General features: G+C 44.6%; 1 protein-coding gene across 1 annotated transcript in view; it reads left to right on the top strand.

Annotated features, from left to right (window-relative positions):
* Nucleotides 1-934: 934 nt before the first annotated feature.
* The window catches only part of ADSS1 (adenylosuccinate synthase 1), a gene marked incomplete in the record, with an annotated part of 48,888 nt that continues 27,410 nt past the window's right edge, over nucleotides 935-22,412 (top strand). Inside the window, 1 exon segment of the mRNA XM_077464505.1 lies at nucleotides 935-1,209. Within this exon segment, the coding sequence (XP_077320631.1) occupies nucleotides 1,036-1,209 (174 nt within the window).

Below are 22,412 nucleotides of genomic sequence, written 5' to 3'. Positions count from 1 at the left end.
TGGCCATTCTGCGTTTGATCTACCCATATTGAGCACCCATTCCACTTTTAATTAGCACCCATTCTGTGCCTGATCTATACATGAGTGCCCATTCTGCGCCTAATTAGTGCCCATTCCGTGCCTGATCTACACCCTTTGAGCGCTCATTCCACACCTGATCTACGCATATTGTGCTCCCATTCCGCGTCCAATCCACGCATGATATAAGCCTATTGAGCGCCCATTCTGCACCTAATTTACACCCATTCTAAGTCCATTGAGCGCAAAGTCTGCGCCTAATCAGCGCCCATTCGCCTGTTCTGATCTTCGCCTATTGATCCTTTTGCAGAGCTCCGCCCTGATGGACTTTCCTGACACTCGCGGTCCTCCCCGGCCCCGTGCACACTCTAGACACCTGCTCTAGTAACCCCGCCTCTTCCCTCCTCCCTCATTGTGCTGACCACGCCCTCTACGGCAGAGTCGCCACGCCACTCTGACTCCACCCCTTACCCATCTATCACAATGCCCTTCAGTCAGCTCTCCCTTCAATGACTTAGCTCTGTTATACATTTCTAACTCCTCCCACTTCTTGGTCATTAGAATATCTCCGCCCTTTCTTCTCTATAGCCTTCAAGGATTACCCCTCCCCACTGCTATCTCCTTCTGCCCCTAGAATTATAAACTTGTCCCCTCTGGCCAAAGTGGTTTTCCGACTTACTCCTCCCACTGCTGTCTTCAGAAAGGCGTGTACCCGTGTGCGCTCCCAATATAACTCCGCCCCCTTCCTCTCCTCTCTAGCGGAGTGCTCGCTACACTCTTGGCTTGGCTCCTCCTCTTTGCTGAATGGGCAGAGCGAGGACCGTTCTGACTCTATAGCGGCGTGGTTTCTTCTCTCCTCCCTCCCGGCGTTGGCTCCGCCTCTGCTCCCTCGCTTATGACAAAGCCCCCTCCCTCCTCGTAGCGGTGACTCCGCCCCTTCAGTGCCTGGCTCATTTCCTCCACTTCTCCCGCCTTTGTGGGCCCCGATCTGTCTGTCACTGAGCGAGGACTCGGGTCATGTCCGGCACACCGGCCGCCAACGACTGCAGCCCCCCTGGCACACAGAAGAGACCCCGGCACGATGTGGGCAACAAGGTCATCGTGGTCCTCGGGGCACAGTGGGGGGACGAGGGGAAAGGCAAGGTGGTGGATCTGCTGGCCACGGACGCCGATGTGGTGTGCAGGTGTCAGGTACGTCCGTGACCCCGGGTGTCCTCTACACATCTCCGGGAGGGAGCGTTCATTGGGCCGGTGTGTGATCCCCGCCATCCCCATCACCGGCACACACGTGTTCTCTGCAGGGCACTCCTCCGACCATCCATGTCATCTCCATACACATGGAGGGCTGTCATCATCATCATCATCATCATCATCATCATCATCCCACTTCTGTGCTGGAGACCCCGCTGTGTGCACTCCAGGGGGGGGGATCTGTATATGGGGGGGGGGGCCCTGGGGGAGGGGGGGGATCTGTATATGGGGGGGGGGGGGGGCCCTGGGGGAGGGGGGGGATCTGTATATGGGGGGGGGGCCCTGGGGGAGGGGGGGGATCTGTATATGGGGGGGGGCCCTGGGGGAGGGGGGGGTCTGTATATGGGGGGGGGGGCCCTGGGGGAGGGGGTGGTCTGTATATGGGGGGGGTCTGTATATGGGGGGCCCCTGGGGGAGGGCGTGGTCTGTATATGGGGGGGCCCCTGGGGGAGGGGGGGTCTGTATATGGGGGGGGCCCTGGGGGGAGGAGGAGGTGTGTGTGTGTGTGTGTGTGTGTGTGTGTATATATATATATATATATATATATATATATATATATACAACTTTTTTTTTTTTTTCTTGTGTGTAGTGGGGCCTCTCTGTCTGGTTCAGTAAAGCAATGTTGGTTGTATAATGCTGGACTCCTCTCATCCAATCAGTATTCATCTCTGTTATGTGGTGTCGGGTTGCTATGGGTTATCGCATATTGTTGGCTCCTATACTCTACAATATATAGGATATTCTCCGGGAGAAAATCTCATCTATATATAGATGTTCCAGTGTTATAGGTGGAAGGTCAGTGTGACAGCCAGGGAACCAGCATTTCCAGAAGGACGCTCAGTACTCAGAGCCGGCAGATTCCTCTTAGAACTGGTTTATGTTAAAGGGGAACTCTGCTGAGACAATGTACTTTGTATGATTCGCTTCTACTGACAGCACAACTTTTATGCATTTCTTTTGCTTAAGTTATTTCCTACCCTCTCTCTAAATTGCAAAAAAAAAAAATGTTTGGGAGGGAATCTTTTTCAGCAAAGCACAACACCTTTCAGATCTGAACCCGATTGATATTTCCCGCCAGCGGATGCAGAGCGGGATCCTTGCTCTGTGTTTTAAAGCAGTGGTCTCTCTGCAGAGGTCCAACACACCACCTGCTGAGTCAGAGCTCTCCAATCAGGAAACATGACCTTTGCTTGCACAGCTCTAAGTCTGACTCAGCAAGAGGTGTCAGACCTCTACAGAGAGACCGCTGCTTCCACATAGAAGGCAACGGTCCCATTCTGCATCTGCTGGCGGGGCTTTTCTACTGTGCTGTCACTACTTTAGGAAGAATATTTTAAGTATAAGGTATCTTGTCTTGATGCATCTGGAATGTGTATCGGTTTTATTGTGCTTTACCATCATGTGTGTTTGCTGTCCCCTAGACCTGGAGTCCCCAAACTTCTCAGTATAAGGGCCACATCGTATATTTTACAAATGTTCAGGTGCTGGAAAAAAATCAGTTTTATAAGTCAATAATAAATGAATGGATATTACTTGGGTCTTTATTTGAATCAGCCTGATGTGAGTCAGGAGAGAGAAAGCGAGCCAAGTCCTCCCTTACATACGGGGTCCCATCAGAGCCCCACCTACTTTGAGTTACCGCTTTGCCACAGTGTATTCATCAGCGCCCCCCTCCTCTACTCCTCCAAGGCCCCCGCCGGGTTGCTCCCCCTTATGTCCGGGTCCCCATCAGAGCCCCCTTTAGGAGATGGGGCAGAAGCAGCACAAAAACCTAATATGTGCTGATAGTAGAGATGGGCCCATCTGTGTGCTGCTTCTCCTTTCCTTGTCCAGTCACAGGGTGGGGGAGGAGCCACAACAGCCTGGGCTCAGAGGAAGTGGGTTGATATAGCTGACTGTCATTCAACTCAGAATACTGAAGACCTCTTGTGGTGGAGATCGATTATGGAGAGGGAATTCAGGTGATTTCCGCAAAATATCTTTATTTTTTTTTTAAACTGAAGTTCTTCTCAGGGGTTCTTTGTGATAATGGGTGTTTGGTGTCCTCGGACTCGTCCTGCTCCTTAAATGGCTTGGAACAAAGCAAGTCCTAAAAACCAAATGTCCGTCTTCTGTCAGTCCTGGTCATAGAATGCTTCCGGAGGCTGTGAGGTTTTCTCTAGGTGTAGTCAAAGGAGCTGGCAGAAATCCCCCCCCCCCCCCCCCCCCCTAATATTATCCTTATATTAGTCAGTTGCTTTTAGTATATTTCCAGCTTCAAACAAATTTTAGTTGCTAAGCGTAGTTCCTCCGTTGGTCTTGGTTATCATGTCCGTCAGCAGTGTGCTCCTCTGCCTCCCTAGCGCTACATTCATCATGCTATAAAATTGATTTAATTCATGAGATTGGTCCATAAATCTCTAAGAAGCATGTTTGCAGTCGCCACAATGGCGCGGTAGGTCGTATTTCTCCCCTGTCACTCGGATACTGCGGCAGGTTCTGTTCGGGGTTTCTCAGGGGTGGCTGCAATGTCTGTGTTGGGGTTGATATCCCTGGATTTGTCTAACGTGGAACAGGATTTGGCATCGCTTGAGGAAAGTTCAGTGGTGAAAACTGCAGTTCAATGTTTCTAAATTCAAAATAATGCACTTGGGGGGAAAATTAATCCGGAGTACAATGTTGGGGGGCAGTGTTGGCCAAAACTACAGAGAAAGATTTGGGGTGCTGCTTTTTTTTTCAGATTAATGCAGATGGTGTGACCAGGCATTTAGGCAAGTGACTATAATTGTGGAGCACTAGAGTGCTGTTACCAACAGGAGGGCAAGGTGGTTGGAGAGGGGGAGTCAGCGGCAGGAGGGCAAGGTGGTTGGAGAGGGGGAGTCAGCGGCAGGAGGGCAAGGTGGTTGGAGATGGGAGGTCACCCACAGTGCATAATGTGTTTTTTTTTTTTTTTTTTTTTTGTTTTTTTTTTTTTTTTTTTGTCCATCACTGCCAAAAAAATTCTCTAAAAAATAATGGTAAAGAGTCTTTCATGCAGTACCGATTTGCGATTTTTACTTTCTCTCATGTCCCCTTTATGTGGGTCATACTATCTGCACCATTGGCGCAAGATTCGTAGACCATAGGAGGGTGACATGGACCACTGTCCTTAGACGCTTCACATTTCACCATGGTTGGCCCACTATGGGCCTCCCACCTGGGTCATTGAGCAGATTTATAACAGTCTCTTGTTTGCAAAGGTTCCGAAAGCTTTGTGTGAAATCTTTTGGGGTTTCATGCTTTAAGTGTTTGTAAAAGTTTTTTATTATAAAAAAAAAAAAGTTCTACTTACCTGTGCAGTGTTTTGCACAGAGTAGAACTCGCCTTCCTTTTTGGTTGCTCCTGGCCCCTCCCCTTGTTGAGTGCCCCAACAAAAAGCTGCTTTCTCTGTGATTGTATGTGTGTGCTCGCTCCTGAGCTGCATCGGTCTAAGGGATGGGTGTCTCAGCCTCTGCTCTTGTGCTCATGGCGAAATTTGAGATTGGCTCTTCAAATCCCAGGCTCCAGGTCACCATGGTGAATAGAAATTGCATCCTGGCGCCTGGGCTTTTGTTAGCCCACATATGAGAAGGGGGGTTTTGCCAGTGAAAATATGGGGTTAAAAATCCCCCAAAAACTGGCAGGTAGAAAATCTTCAGACTTTAAAACCGTTTAACACCTTTAAGCCCCCAGGGCCTGAATGATGGATCTTAAAGTGGTTGTATACTCGATTTTTAAACTTTTACCTACAGGAAAGCCTATAACCTGTAGGTAAAAAAAATATCTCCTAAACATGTACGGTTTAGGAGATATCCCCCTCGGTATGCGCCGCTGGCTGCAGCGGCGCATGCGCACAAGGGGATTCTCGCCTGAAAATCCGGCAGTGGCCGGCGGCCGGAATGAAATCTCCCGCGAGCATGCGCGGGGGTGACGATATCGCGGCTCCAGCCACTCACATACCCGGAAGAAACGCAGAGGGAGCATGTCAGCTCCCTCGGCGTGGATCGGGCCAGATGTCGGGGCCTCGTTCTAAGGTAATTATTTCATAATGAGCTAGTATGCGGTTCATACTAGCTCATTATGCCTTTTGCTTTGCAGGTTTAAGAAAAAAAAAATGTGCGGGTTTACTACCGCTTTAAATTCACACAATTGTAAAGATCTTCCAGGCTCCCCCCCCCCCCCCCCCCCATTCACTTGGTAAAGTATTAGACACTGTATCCATTTACAATTCATTTTGCTACAATATTTTTATTATAACTTTTTGCAGTCATTTCTTGAAAGGCCCCTTTCACACAGGCTGTCCAGTCAGATCCTCCTGTCAGTTTTTCAGGTGGACCTGATTGGACGCTCCATTCACCTTTTTATGGAGCTGCAGATGTCAGCGATGTACCTGTCAAAATTGGATAACCCCCACCCCAAAGAGACTGCCAAATGTGGCCTGTAAGGGGTCGGCGTGCTTAAAGCGGAAATTCCACTTTTGGGTGGAACTCGTTTTTTAATTCTGCTATCAAATTGTCTTTTAAAATTTGAGTAATCCTAAAAGTGTAACACTGAAACTGACTATTTTCTGAAATAAAAATATCTACATGAGCGTGTAGATTATTTATACCTCAGAAACCAATCGTGCATCATTGTTCATCCGACTGTTTCAGATTCGCTTGGTCTCAATAGACTAAATGATGGTGTTAAATTGCAGCCGTGTCTAAAATGGTTTGTAATGGTAGCAGTTTGCTGTGATTGTTTCTGCTTTTCAGTTCGGTTTGTTTTATGGTGTTCTTGGCAACTGCTGAAGCTTTTATTTTTTTGTGAAGCGCAAGGAAATTCCCTAGAAGTGTAATGTATGCTGTCTAGACATAGAACATCTCTAGGATGACTCCAACCCTCAATAGAGATGTATGTATTACACCCCTCACATTTTTGGAAATATTTTATTATTTTTTCATGTGACAACACTGAAGAAATTACACTTTGCTACAATGTAAAGTAGTGAGTGTACAGCTTGTATAACAGTGTAAATTTTGCTGTCACCTCAAAACTCAACACACACCTATTAATGTCTAAACCGCTGGCAACAAAAGTGAGTACACCCCTAAGTGAAAATGTCCAAATTGGGCCCAAATTGTCTATTTTGTGTGGCCACCATTATTTTCCAGCACTGCCTTAACTCTCTTGGGCATGGAGATCCCCAGAGCTTCACAAGCTGCCACTGGAGTCCTCTTCCACTCCTCCATGATGGCATCACAGAGCTGGTGGATGTTGGAGACCTTGTGCTCCTATACCTTCTATTTGAGGATGCCCCACAGATCAATGGGGTTTAGGTCTGGAGACATGCTCGGCCAGTCCACCTTTTTATCATCTGCTTTAGCAAGGCAGTGGTTGTGTTGGAGTTATGTTGGAATACTACTGAGGCCCAGTCTCTGAAGGGAGGGGATCATGCTCTGCTTCAGTATGTCGCAGTACATTTTGGCATTCATGGTTCCCTCAACAAACTACAGCTTCCTAGTGCCACAGCACTCATGCAGCCCCAGACTGACACTCCCACCACCATGCTTGACTGTAGGCACACTTGTCTTTGTACTCTTCACCTGGTTGCCGCTACACACACTTGACACCATCTAAACCAAATATGTTTATCTTGGTCTCATCAGACCACAGGACATGGTTCCAGTAATCCATGTCCTTAGTTTGCTTGTCTTCAGCAAACGGTTTGGGCTTTCTTGTGCTTCATCTTCCTTCTGGCACGACAGTCACGCAGACCAATTTAATGCGGTGTGCTGTGTATGGTCTGAGCACTGACCGGCTGACCCACCCCACCCCTTCAACCTCTGCAGCAATGCTGCCAGCACTCCTATGGCTATTTCCAAAAGGCAACCTCTTGATATGACGCTGCGCACATGCTTTGGTCGACCATGGCGAGGCCTGTTCTGAGTGGAACCTGTCCTGTTAAACCGCTGCACGGTCTTGGTCATCTGCAGCTCAGTTTCAGGGTCTTGGCAATCTTCTTATAGCCTAGGCCAGTGATGGCGAACCTTGGCACCCCAGATGTTTTGGAACTACATTTCCCATGATGCTCAACTACACTGCAGAGTGCATGAGCATCATGGGAAATGTAGTTCTGAAACATCTGGGGTGCCGAGGTTCGCCATCACTGGCCTAGGCCATCTTTATGTAGAGCAATAATTCTTTTTCAGATCCTCAGAGTTCATTGGCATGAGGTGCCATATTGAACTTCCAGTGACCAGTATGAGCCCTACTGTGGGATACTCTCAAACTTTTCGCAAAAGGGATTTTTTTTTTTTAACAAAAGTCGCAAAAGGGAGTTTAACAAGACTTATGGCCACTATGTAGAGTGGTCTTTACTGTAAGAGTAGCAAGGGTGTGGCATTCCCTTCCACAAGTGGTGGTCTCAGCAGGGGGCATCTATAGTTTCAAGAAACTATTAGATAAGCACCTGAACGACATACAGGGATATACAATGTAATACTGACATATAATCACACAGATTGGACTTGTGTCTTTATTTATTTTTTATTTCTCTTGCATCTCAGTGCTTCTGTTTTCCTGCAGCCTGCTTCTTGTCTGTTTGAACTCGCAGTATTGGCTGCGTGCCGTTTTTCAAGATGGGTTTCCTGATGGTGACAGCAGACCATGCATGTGCATTTTAAAATTCTTGCTTCTCGATTTGCATGGTAACACAGGAGCAGAACTGGGAGACTGGGACAGGACATTGTCACCTCTTCTTTTTTTTTTTTTTTTAAATGGGAAGTACTAAAACATGGACCTTCATGGTAGGATCACCAGTAGAGGTCGACCGATATGGGTTTTTCTCTGGCCGATGCCGATATTTAGAAATCACGTTGGCCGATATATGATGCCGGGATTCTTCTCCCCCCCCCCCCCCTCATCTTATAAAATCTAACAGACACCTTTCCCACTGGGGCGTTTTTCAGGTGCTTTTTGGCTAAAAATGGCGCCTGTAAAGTGCCTGCAAAGTCCTGCAAGCAGCGTCTTTTGGAGTGGTGTATGCCGCTCCTCCACCACTCCTGCCCATTGATATGAATGAACACAACTGCCGAAGCGCATGCAATTCGCATTTAATCAGTGTATTTTCTTCCAAAAAAAATTGCATTTGAAAGACCTCTGCGCAAATGCAGCGTGACATAAAATATTGCAACAACCTCTATTGTGTATGTGGTTTTGGGGGGTTCTAAGTGATTTTCTGGCAGAAAATACAGGATTTTTACTTGTAAGCAACAAGTGTTAGAAAAGATTGTCTTTTAAATGGTTAAACTGAGAGTACACACAGAGTTCAGCTCATTGATTATAAACATTGTATCTCTTTACTCTTTTCTTGGCAAACTGCCCAGAGAGGAGGGAATTCGCTTCACTGAAGACTCAGGCAACTTGCATTGACTTCTATTACAGAAGTCATTTGCAAGTCGCGCTGTAGTTATAATCAGCCTTTTTATCAGCACAGTCGGCCAATGCCGATTAAACGGCAAATATCAGATGGTGTCCTGCCATCATGGTGTCCGCCCCATACTGCACACACGCAGTACAGGGCAGAAGAAGCTTCGGAAAATCTCCGAAGATGAACGGCGCCTGCGCTGTGAGTGGAGGTGGTAGCCCCACCATCCAAGCGGACATAGGGTTGTGAAAATTAGAGGGCCCCTCGCGGGAGAGCTTTGCTCGCCACGCTTCATGCTCGGCTCTTTTATATTCCTACTCTATGTCCACTTGGATGGTGGGGATAGAACCTGGACTCACGGCGCAGGCGCCGTTCATCCTCTGCTATTTTTGGAATCTGTGTTGCTGTGTACTGAGCATGTGCAGTACACAGCGGACACTATCCGATGGGGGACCTTATATGATAGGACACCGGCCGATATATATCGTTTGACCTCTAATCAGGCTTTCTATTGAAAGCTGCAGATTTAGAAAGGTTGAAAATTACTTTCATGACATTGTATTTCACTGACTGCAGTGCTTTTTGTGATTTGGCGGAGGGGAGATCATGATGATGTCCCCTTCCTCCAATTACAGAAAGCCTTGCACTCTGAAAATGCAAGGGTCTTTCTGAATGGAGGTGTATAAGGAAACTCTCTACAATCAGTGTACTGTTGTCAGAACTACAAGACTCCTTGCCAAACATTAGACCCTTACTGTACTGTAGAGGTGAATTGAAGGACTGAACATCCTGTAATACAGCTCATTGTACACCTATTCGGGGAAAATAGCCTTACATACTTTTTATTGCATGCATGTGTTTGTATGGACAGCAGTCTCTCCATCTCCAAACAGATGCATAGTTAAAAGAATACAAGGCCTTTTCTGAATAGAGGTGTACAAGTGACATGCTAGAATTGGTGTACTACTGCTGGAATTCACAAGTCTGTGTCCGTTTTTTTTTTTTTTTTTTTTTTTTTTTTTTTTTTTTTCGGTGCTTGCTTCCATTCAGCCCTCAGAGTACTAGACGTGCGAGAAGTCAGGGGCTGAGATTTTGTAGTTTCAACAATAGTACACTGGTCACATCAGGTTGCTCAGTGTACACCCCTTCCATTCAGGAAAAGCCTTGTATTCATTTCACTGATTGCAAGGCTTTCTGCATTTGTGATGTTTATCTGCCCCGCATCTCATCACAGTAACCGTTTTACCAAACCTGGGACGGCATTGATAGGGGTCACTTATTTTTATACTGCAATATGGTCTGAAATTGGGGTTTGTTTGCTCCCCCCCGTCCTCGAAGTTCAGCTTTAAAATTTTGATTTCATTGATTGAGTCTACTTCTACTGTAAATCCTTGAGAGCCAGGTGGGGAATTCCATTGCCACAGACATCAGATGGTGTTTTTCTCTTATTTTGATAAATAAGGTCTGTTCTGAGCTGGGATTTCCTTGGACGTCTTTCTTATTGTAAGTGTCTAGACTGGTTGGCAGATCTCGGAAGGACACGTCAGTGGAAACGTCTCGACGTTGTACATTCATTTCTATGAGGCTCTTTAGATTTGCTCTTTTTCCAGGAGGAACCACAGGAAGTGTACATCTATGAAACATTTCCTGTGCAAGCCCCTGCCCCCCAAGAGAAAACCACATTTCACACCTTTTTAAAGGGACACTAATAATGCTGCTCCGTTGTTCAGATGGGATTTTATTCCTTCATTGGCCTTGATGTGAATGTGGAGCGCAGTGTAGGTATGAGCTAGCACTTTCCAAAGCATGTGGGAACCTTATGGGTTTCGAGTCCTTCAAATGCTGACCTGCGGTTCCTCGCTCGGCTTCCTCAGAAATCAGCTGTTTTAGTCCCGGTTCACACTAGTGTGATAACAGACATTGCATGTGATTCAGACCGCATTGCTGTGCAGATCACATGCAATGTCTGTGCGATGCGATTTCAGCTATAAACTGTCTGGAATTGCAGAATGGTACAGGACTTTTTAACTAATTTGGGTTGCACGGGTGTTCACGCCTATGCGTTGCAATTCCTGTACCATTTCAGTTTGCACTACGAGCTGCAAACCGATCACTAACTTTACATTGAGACATTATACAAAAAAAGGCTAACTTTACTGTTGCAAATTGCACTTGAAAAACTGCTGCGCAAATAGTGTGATATAAAATATTGCAACAACCACCATTTTATACCCTGGGGTCTCTGCTTAAAAAGTGTATGTATGCGTAGATGGATGAGATGCATGGCAGGGGGTCACCAGCACTTAAAGCTGAAGTTCCATTTTTGGGTGGAACTCTGCTTTAACACTAACTAAACCTTTTTCTTAAATTTGCTGGTTTCAAGATAAATTTTTTGCTACATACACAATTTATATTTATACTTTTTTTTTTTTTTTTTTTTTTTTTTTTTACGTCTGGCTTGAGCAGAGAATTATCTGCTTAGGAAAATCACAATAACGATTAATTGTGCAGCTCTAGTGTGACGTATCGCAGTAGGCGGGGCATTGTTACTGCGGCTGGGAAGTTCAAATCCAGCTCCTTGGCACAGAGGGAGATTGCTGCTCTGATCCGGGCATTGGTGAGGTTGCATTAATCTTTTAACATGTCTGCTAGAGGTGCACCAAATAGTAATTTTGCTAAATACCATTAGTGAGTTTTAAGTAGGACTGCAGACATAATACGAGTGATGGCTAGAGACTGCATACTGCATTTTTCTTGAGCTTTTCTTGCACTAAAGGTGTCAATAATTCATATTGATTAAACTTTTTATTAAAGATATTATATAATTTTTTTTTTTTTAAATATAATTTTACAAGGTTATTGCTTATACCCAATTTAATGGTACCACCAAGCAGGTATGAGGGTCCCACTGCTCTGGTCTATTTGGCTTTCTTTGACACAAAAGCTTTAGAAGCACTCATCCTTAAAATGCAGGATGCTACATAGGTCCAGGTCAAGGTCCATTAATGGGTTCTGTTGTGTGACCCTTTAAAATATACTTATATGGGACCTTCCCCCTTCAAAACCAAAATCCCATATGTATGCTGAATTAAAAACGCATTGCAAAGTTTAATGACCATTATTAATTTCTTCTTTGATTTAACAGTTTAAAAAAAAAAAGTTACATTCCCGGCGCAGGATTGACATATAGAGAATTTAAAGGCCTAGTCAACACTTTTTTTAAAGACTCCACATTCAGTTGCACCATGGTCCAGTTTTGATGCTCATGTGCCCATTGTAGTCCCTTTTGGCTATGGACACTGGTCAGCGTGAGCATACTGCCTCTTCTGCGGCTACACAACCCCTTGCTCAACAAGCTGTGATACCCTGTGTGTTTTGATGAAACCAGCATTAACCTTTCACCAATTTTGAGAAACAGTAACTTTTTTTTTTTTTTTTTTTTTTTTTATTGGATCGGACTACATGGGGCCAGCTTTTACTCCGCTCATGCTTTAATGGGCCTTGGCCACCCATGGCCCTGTTGCTGGCTCACTTATTTTCCTTGTCTCTTTTTAGTAGGTCCTGAATACTACAGACTGAGAACATCCCACAAGAGCTGCAGTATCTGAGTTGCTTTGACCCAGTTGTCTACCCATTATTTGCTTTTGTCGGTCACTCATATCCATGTGCTTGCCTCTTTTATCCCTTTCAGGACAGCACCTTGGACAGAGCATAGCTCCACCTCTTCACAGGAAACACTGCGTGACAATGTCCCTTTAAATTCAGCTGCTTCTACCATGCCATTAGTCTTAGTGTTTCCTCCACCATGGTGGAAGCACTGCTGGGGAACCGGAAGGTCTGTGCTATCTCAAAGGAGGGGGTTTTGGCAGTACCTTCTGCAGTTTTGGATTTGCTCTGGTGCCAGCTCACAGGACTGCTGGTGGTACACTCAAGACACAGGTAGCTGCATTATCCTTTATTCTGGAAAAGACCCTGTCAAGGGAACCCTTGATAGTCCAGATATATATTTTATTTTACTTTATATTTTTTTTTTATGGCAAAAATTAGGCTTAGTCCCCTAATTTAATCCCCCCCCCCCCCCCTCCCCCAAGTGGGATTTATCTTTTGGTTCTTCAAGTACTCACCAAGTCAACTTTTGAGCCACTAGAAGACACCTCTCTAAGATTCCTGACCCTTAAGACAATTCTCCTGGTTGCAATGACATCTGCACATAGAATCAGTGAATTGCAGACATCTATCAAGGAGCCCTTTACGAGATGTCTGCCAGACAGGGTAGTGCTGAGGACAGATCCAGCCTTCCTACGTGTCTTTGGTTTGTGTGTTTTTTTTTTTTTTTTTTTTTTTTTTTTTTGGGGTCCTTTCTGCTAATTTCGTGTTTGGTGAGCATTAATTCCGAGCATGAGTGTTTTGTACTTTTGACTTTTTTGTGTACTGATTAGGGGTGCAGCGGATCGTCGCTGAACCGACCGGGTCAACCTGTTCAGATCGGCACGCCACGCACTAGGAAAGGCTTCGGCCTAGCTCCTAGCTGTCTTGGTACATCCGGCAGCCCTTTACCACGTGATCACTCCGTCAAATGACAGAGCGATCACTTGTAAACTGGCGTGACTCCGGTTCTTCTCTGATCTTTACAGTGGAGGGGGAGAGATTGGATGGCAGCAGCGCTGTGGGCACTACAGATCCAGCCCACAGCGCTGCTTTGTGAAAATTGCAGTCACATCCATCCATGCTCAGTCGTCCCTCAATACCCTGCCATAATTAGTGGGGGAGATGATGTGGATATTACAGTGGGGACTATATCGTGGTTACATTTTCACAGGTTTTTGCAACTTAATTTTTCGGATAAGCAAATTTATCTGATCCAAGATTCTCATCCAAGGAATGATCTGATCTGTGAGTGGAGTTGCACTCCTAGTACTGGCCATATGAAAATCTGACGTGGAGTTGTTGTCTGCCAAAGATAGCCTGGCCAATTTTTGGCCAACAAATGTTGGGTGACAATTGTCAAAAGGAGCGTACTAACGGTAAGGTTTTAGAGCAACATTCTGTCAGACAATCCCCTGCCAACAATTGAAGTGTGCGTGCGGGGCAGGAAGGCACGGCATGGGCAGTTCTCTGCTGGGAACTCGGCCTGTGTGTGTTATTCACAGCTGACAGCCCGCCTGCTGACACTGTATAAGATGGAATTGCTCTGAACATACTAATCAGAAACTACAAATTTGAAATGAAACGCCTAAAAATGCTGGTTCCCAGAACTGTCGGACTGGCTCCTGCTGTCTGATCTTCATTGATGGGTGTGTTGAAAGAATAACTGAAGGCATTGCTAAATTCCTGATCTGAGGTCACATGGAAAGAGGCTGGTAGGCAGCGTCTGATAAAAGTGTCTGAAAATGTAGCGCACCAGAATGATTCTTGAGAAAAGAGAAAATGTACCGGCTAGATGTACATTGACGTGTTACCCCTAACTCTTCATCAATACCTGCTGTACCGTGTGTGTGTGTGTGTGTGTGTGTGTGTGTGTGTGTGTGTGAAAAAAATAATCCTATTCTCTTTGCATTGTGTGAAATACCTGGTGATCCTGCCAGTCTCTCTGCTTTCCAATTTCAAACTGACCACACTAGGCAGAGAAGATCATCCACCCCAGTATGGTCAGTTTTATGGCTGTGCTGGGAGCCATAGCCAACCCTTGTGCCTGACACTCCCCCTGCCTAGCACTTTACTAGGGAAGAAGTATTGCTCTCTGCCCCTCCCCCCAAGCCCCTTATACAGCTGAGAACAGAGGTGATTGTAAAGTGTCATTAATTTGTTATTGTAATATTAAAGTCATACTTGGCACCTCTGCAGGGGTTTTGCACAGGGCAGTCCAGATCCTCTTCGTGGGTCCTTGGCTCGAGCTCCTGGCCCTTCCATCCTGTCAAGGAGGGGGGAGAAATTGGCAAAAAAAAACCCTAGTGTATACAATTGTAGCTTGGTCATATTGTAATTGAATGTTAAAAATCCCCAATCCCCAGCTAGTATGTAATGCGGTACATTACATACTAGCACATTATGCAAAACTTGCCTGCAAATGAAGCCCACATCCATGTTTGCACCTCTTTCTTCCGCAGACTTCGGCTGTGTGACTGGCCAGAGCTGCTAATCATGGCACGGGAGCGCATGCGCCAATGGCGGTGTATACCATAAATATGCACATTTAGGGGATATTTACAATACCTATAGGTAAGCCTTATTCCAGGCCCGCCAATAGGTACAAGTACTGCAGGGAGGTTTACAACCACTTTAATTAAAATTAAATTTGCTAGTCCATTTAACACACTCTTCTCCCTGGACTGACATTGTTGCAGGCCATAGGTGCTCCCTGTGCTCCTTCATCCAGAATGGAGAAATTCTAATACAATTGGTGTTTTACTGACTGGATCAGTAGATAAAAACGGGGGCAGGGAAGGGGGAAGAGAGAAAAGTAAAACGGCCACCACATCTGATTGGCAAGCTTATAAATGAATACGTTTTTGGGTTCAACTTTTTAAGGTCACCTTGATTTTTAACTTTCCCTGAATGAGCAACACTGGACGCGTCACATCTTCTAGTTCTTCCCGTGTTTATTTATGAGAGGCTTAACCGAGGTTCACAACTCTTCTAAACTCCACTTGAAAGGTCCATGGGGTCTAAAAATACACAGAGCTGACTCCTCAGGATGTTGTAATTGAAGAGCGAGTGGCCGAGGCTCCTTAAATCTCCCCGATGTGGAACAGGTGGCAGACCCGTCTTGTGTCATTGCCGGCTCTGCGTCCTTTGTGTATACGAGTGTTTATATGTCACACCAGACATTGGATGGACCAATCACAGAACACCAGAAGGCTGGAGGGTGTCATAGGTCTTGGTTCCGATTATTCTACATGCATAGATGTAGGGCTGCAGCTAACTATTATTTTCATAATTGATTATGTGGCCTATTTTATTTTGATAACCTAAAAAAAGTGTGGTGTATAATTAATTAATTTAGTCAATATGTAAAGTTATTTAAAAAACTAAAGATTTTTCTTATCACCTGTCAAAACGGGGTTAAAGTACAAAAAACAGATAATCACTACTATAAGGGGTTTATTTATACCGTGAAAGTAACAATATATTACACTGTATGTATGCACAGTAGGAGTCAGACATGAAGATGTATGAAAGGCAGATATGAATCTTTTTATCAAAAAAGTTATACTTGCCTGCACTGTGTAATGGTTTTGCACAGAGCAGCCCTGACTCTCCTCTTCTAGGGTCCCCCAAAGACACTTCTGGCTCCTCCTGCCCCATAGCAAGGTAAAAAAAACTGACTTTAGAACCACCAACTTTCTGTTCAGGACTACATGTCCCATGAGGCATTGCTCCTCGCACATTTATGGGTTCACAGGCACTTGCAGCTCAGTACAGTTTATACATGTCATTATGTATTCTACTGTATTTCTTGATGTGTAAAAAGTGTTTTTTTTTTTTTTTGTTTTTTTAGAACAGGAAGATGATCAGTTATAGACTGTGCTTGTGCCAAGCAAATATTAAGATTTTATTATTTTTTTTTTTTTTTTATTTTTTTTTTTTTTTCTGTCAGATAAATATGGTATATAAATACTTATTTACTACTTGTAGCCAACCTGTAGTGAGTGAAAGTCTTGTACATAATCAAAGTGTAAATTGCACTGATCTGCGCCTTTGAAATCATGCTATAGTTGCACAACTTCAAAGCTGCACCAATGTGAACCTGGCTAAGACAAAGACAAGGCATTGCCTTTTAGCAAACAGAGATGGCACTAGTACTACAGCCAAAGAAAGGTTAAATCTTGGCCGGTTCAGCAGGAACTAGCCGAGATTCCATCCATGTATGGGCAGGTTGAATGTAGCCAAGTTGATCGATCAGCTCTGGTACAACCAACTTGTCAGATTTTACATGCGATTATGGCTAGCATCTGTTACAGGGGACACCAGTAGAACACATTTCTTTCATCAACATAGTTTTTACAAAAAAAAAAAAAATTTAGCTGTATATTTCTTGTTACTATCGTCACAGTGATGGTGTGTTTGTACCCGTAGTACACCAGAAGCAAAAAACATACTAATCTAAAAAATCCAAAATAAAGTGACCTTGGCCTTTGACCCAAACGCTAACCCTGGCACTGACCTAGATCAAACCTTGATCTAGGGGTTGTGGTGGGGGTGTCCTTCTTCTTCTTCTTTTTTTTTTTTTTTTTTTTTTTTTTTTTTTTATTTATTTATTTTTTTCCCCCCGCTGCCCCCTCCTTGCAAGGAAGGAGATGCATTGTATCTTTCCTCCCCAGCACAAAGGAAAGTGTGTGTGTGTGTGTGTAAAAATGTATTTTCTCTATATCCCCATAGAGGAAAAAAGATCAGTGGGGCCACATGTGTTACGTTGGCAGGAAGGGTTAAGCCATCCATCACAACCTGTGTGATAGGAAGAGGTGTCCCCATTGGAGGATTTTTGCTCACTTCCTAAAGAGGGGTGACTCCTCCCAGCAAGGACCCCCCCCACCTCAGAAATAAAAACCTGACAGGAGGTCTAACACTTCCCCATTATCCAAAACTAAAAATGTTCTGTTTTAAGTGACAGGAAATACGCAATCTACTTGTTTTTAATGAATTGACTTTTAATGTAAGTCTTGAGGGTGTCCATTCCATGTCTTCTGCGGCAGGTTGTTGATGACAGGAGGTTGGATGGATAAGGAATGGTGTAAAGTCATCAGATTCCCGACTCCATAAGGGAGGCTGTTGTAGAGTGATGAGGAATGTGCGTTCTACCAGGCTGTCAGATGTTAGTCTCTCACACCAGCTGTAGGCTGATGGATCTCCATCTCGTTTCCTCCTACCCCCACCAAGAATCATTTTTATAGATTCTTGTATGGAGTACAATAAAGTGCAACTCCACCCTGGAGTTATATGTAGCTATACCTGTACATCCATTCCAGCTTGCTGATGTTTCACAGGTGAACCTTGGTGTCTAGTTTTGAGTCCTCCTGTACATAGGTTTTAAGGATATGTTTACATGTATCCGAGAGTAGTTAAGACTAGACTCCATGGGCTTTTCAGAGCAGTTTTACCCAAATGAACTTTCGGTTCAAAGGGATAACTCACCTTTTACCAAAAACAATTGCCTATGCAGGTAAGTGGCCACCTGTAAAACAAAGTGGGTAGGATAATGCTGTTGGTGTAGGCCATTTACACCCCACCTGAAGCCTGGCTTAAAAACTCCCAGAAATGGCATTGGCCTGCCCTGCCTTGTTGCTAAGACACTCCTAAACATTGCTGCACACCCCCACGATCACAGAAGGGAGCTCTCAGAATTGCACGTGTGGTCCACCATCTACTCCTTCGAGCATCGCTGAGCTCCGAGCTTCTGCAACAGGGGCAAAAGAGCATCTGAGGGCGTTGAATAGGCTGGGAGTTGCTTGGAGGGAGGGGGAGAGAAGTGGGTGCTAGGTACCCTTACACCACCACCCTCCCCCCTTCTTCCCAAAGAAAAAATGACATGCCAAATGTGGCATGTCAGGGGGTTAGGACTCAAAGCAAAAGTTCTACTTTTGGGTGGAATTCCGGTTAACTTTTTAATTTTTATTTATTTTTTTTGTGTGCTTTCAAAGGACAATTTTTAAATGGACTACTAAAAAAAAAAAAAAAAAAAAAAAAAAAAAAAATCTGATTTAGTGATGGGTGGTGTTTTGGCACTAAAGCATTTTGGGTCAAGTTCAGCTTGGGTACAGTCAGCCTACTTGCCCATGGATTGTGTCCTGGCCAGTTTAGCAGTCCGGTTCCGATCATGTATAGCCAGTGTTGGGCCCTGGATGTATTTTTGTCTTCTGTCCAAGGCTAATTGTCTTCAGGTAATTTCTGCATGGGCAATTTACATGTGAGCACATGCAATTGGCTGCAGGGGTTGTTGCTTTCATTGGGGCTGCCGTCCACAGCTAATTGCCAGAAACCTCTGCTGGATCTCACATGTAATTGCTAATGGACTTATTCACAAGTGTGAATGGGGCGTATTTTAAAAGTATTTACTAGTTTGCTAGAAGACGGCAGACCCTCTTGCCTATTAGACCGATAACGTGAAGCTTTTCTGCCGTTCAGTGTGACAGCTATTTAAAGCTCAGACTGCTAGGGCCTATGCTCCTGTTCAGGCTGCACCTTTAAAAATAAAAATACAGTAGTAGGTCAGGTTTTATGTTACAAGAACCAGAATGGAAGCTCTTACACTGCTTGGCATTCTGGGTAATGGTGTGTATTCATTAATTCCATATTTGAATAAATGCCCAAGTCTCTGCTGCATATTCCAAGCTGTGTGTGTGTGTGTGTGTTGTCAACATTAGCTAAGTTATCTGCCATCTACAGAATACTTGGTTAAGCATTAGGTACCATGTACCAAGTTTGTTCAGATTTTATCAGTATTAATGTTGATTTTTGGGCGTACCCATTTAAATAAAGTAGGTCTAAACCAAATCAATATAAGCTTTAACATGTTAATATAATTTCCGAAGTTTTACATGGTAGAGCAGCCTGGAGAGCACTTCATGAAGCCTATCAAGCTCTTTTAGGGGGTGTTAACTGCCTCCCAGTTGTACTCTTGCGTTGTCCAACATGGAAATTACAGGAAGCTGGGCCAACGCACATAGCACAGGCCCAAGCAACAATTTGGGCATCCTGAAACTGTTGCGGGGGGGTGTTTTTTTTTTTTTTTTGAGAAGGACATATGGTGTTTCGGTGGGGCTGGGACCATGTGGCGTCTTGAGGCCTGTGGTCTAGGGGGCACATGCACCCATGTTTCTGTTTAGGATAGTGATGTAACTTCTGGCAGCCCGGAATGACACACTGGGTCTAAGCTAGGACACTGAGACCAAAATGGGGGGGGGGGGGGGGAGGTTTGCCACTACCATCCAGAATATGGCAAGAGGCACTGACCACCGCATTCATGGCAGGGCCTGCAATAAGTCCTTCCCTGCAAGCATTTGGTGACTTGGACCGATTGCTTCGTTCGTGGGTAGGATGTGAAGTGCACTGCTGGGCACTTTCCCTGTAGGAGTTTACATTTGGCTTTTTGTATGCCTGCTCTGTTCAGAGATGCCCATGTCTAGTTTAGGAATATGATCAATGGCCACATACCTTATCTGACAGATGGTGTGACCTCTTTCTAATCGGAGCGACTCAAGTCACTCTGACTTAGGAAAAGGTTCCTGTACTACTTGGCGGTGACTTTGGCGTGGCTTGCATTGACTTTTATTACAGAAGTAGTTTTCAAACCACGCTGAAGACTTTGAAGCTGCCCCAGTGTGAACTGATACTTAAAGGGAGTGCTCCTAATCTCAGCTTGTTACCTGTCCACAGAAGTAATCAATCCAATTCCATTCTCTCCACCATGGCCAAGACCAAAGAGCTGTCCAAGGATGTCGAGGACAAGATTGTAGACCTACACAAGAATGGAATGGGGGTACAAAACTATCGCTAAGCAGCTTGGTGAGAGGGTGACAACAGTTGATGCAATTATTCGCAAATGGAAGAAACGCAACTGTCAATCTCACTGTCTGGGGCTCCATGCAAGATCCCACCTTGTGGAGTTTCAATGATCATGAGAACGGTGAGGAATCAGCCCAGAACTACACGGGAGAATCTTGTCAATGATCTCAAGGCAGCTGGGAACTGAAATCCTGCAGTGCACACGAGGTCCCCCTGCTCAAGAAAGAACATGTACAGGCCTGTCGCAAGCTTGCTAATGAACATCTGATTCAGAGGAGAACTGGGGGAAAAGTGTTGTGTTGTGGTCAGATGAGACCAAAATCAAGCTCTTTGGCATCAACTCAACTTGCTGTGTTTGGAGGAGGAATGCTGCCTATGTCCCCCAGAATGCCATCCCACCATCAAACATGGAGGTGGAAACATTACGCTGTGGGCGGATGGACGGAACCATGTACCATATATTCTTGGGTGAGAACCTCCTCTCAGCCAGGGAATCAAAAATGGGTCGTGGATGGGGTATTCCAGCATGACGATTACCCAAAACACATGGCAAAGGCAACAAAGGAGTGGCTCAAGAAGCACATTAAAGGAGTTTTTTTAAAGTCTCAAGGTTTTTGCACCTTGATTCTATGCAAAACCTTCTGTGGTGCAGCTGACCCCCCCCCCCCCCCCCCCCCCCCCGCAACCCGATCATTCCAGTGACAAGCGTGCCCAGCAGCTCCAGCCGCTGTCTCGGGCCTTCGTTGAATAGATTGCTAGCAGTGGGAGCCATTGGCAAAACCCTTGTTGCCAATCGGTCATGTTTTGCAAAGGATCAAATGCTTATTTCGCTCATTTAAAATGCAAAATCTATTTTATACTATTTTTTTTGTTCTGTCTGTTAAAATAAACCTACCATTAAAATTGAATTGACTAATCAATTTTGACAGTGGGCAAACGCAGGCGATCAAATACTTTATTCTCTTCCCCCCCCCCCCCCCCATTGTAGATGACTTTTTAAACTCTGGTAATGTGGGAGGCACTGCGTCATTTCCGGTTTTTGCTGATACAGCATGTATGTTTTATCGCTTGTACTCTTTCATGGAAATGTGAGTAGATTATATTGTCATAATAAATGTTGGTTTTAAAAAAATAAAAAACGGAATTACACTATGGACATCCCCTCTACTTTATTTTTTTTTTTTTTATATGGTGAATATGAGACCAATACTTGATAGTGCCATCACATCGAAGCCGGGGAATCCTTAAATTGCTACATAGTGTCACATACTGTGACAGCGCAATACCCCGGGAGGGGTTGGAGGCAATACTTCAGACTATATCACCACGCACAATTCATATGCAAAAGAATTCTCCCCAAGAAGCTGTTTTCGCTCATGGGACTATTCTAAGGGTTTATGGTTTACATAGAGCACCAGTCACTTTTTTTTTATTTTTTTATTTTTTTTTTGCAAGCACAAGTCACTTTATGGTTTTGCATATGGTTTATTTATGTAAAGGTTGCAACATCAGTTTTTCTTTTCAGGGAAGCACAGAGGTTCTAACATGGAGTAATCTCAAAAGTGTGTTTTTTTTTTTTTTTTTTTTTTTTTTACCCCCAAATAAGGCCAATTTTTTTATTATGAGTAAGATGAGGGTATATGTAGCCCCTGGGGTTAGTGTTTAAGAGATTTCTCCTAATTTAATATAAAAGGTTTTTCCCTCGTACAAAATTATCACTTATAAAGGATATAATATAATTTTTTACCAGCGTAAGGAGCAGCGCCAAGACCTACTACATCACAAATCTTTGTCCCCTATTGTGGGAGGGTATTGGTCCTCTGGGGCCATGTCTGGTTTTATATAAGACTTTCCATGACAAAGTGTGTATGTATCTCTGGAATATAAGTAGCATACAGTTGATATGCGTTGGCAGGGAACACCACCTTTTATTCTCAAAACAATACAATATTGTTGGTGACATGCAGCAACCAGTTAGCCCCACCTTTTTAACTGTAAAAGACAAACTGAAGGGGAAGAAACTATAGTAGAACGTGTTGTGGGGGGTCAGGTTGGTATAAACATACTAGCAATACACAATTGTTGCTAAGATGAAGCGTCGGCCAATATTTTATAGGTTGCTGTCAAGTTTCTCAACAAATGACCTACTACCTAGGATGGTCCAGTAAACCTGTCTGAGGATGAACTGCAGAGGCCTAAGACGTTGTTCATTTGTTGGTGATTGAAAAACCAGATA

Source organism: Lithobates pipiens, unplaced genomic scaffold, assembly GCF_037356315.1.
Source record: "Lithobates pipiens isolate NorthernLeopardFrog02 unplaced genomic scaffold, aLitPip1_a1.2 Scaffold_30, whole genome shotgun sequence".
Taxonomy (NCBI): domain Eukaryota; kingdom Metazoa; phylum Chordata; class Amphibia; order Anura; family Ranidae; genus Lithobates; species Lithobates pipiens.
This window is presented reverse-complemented; position numbering and strand designations above follow the sequence as displayed.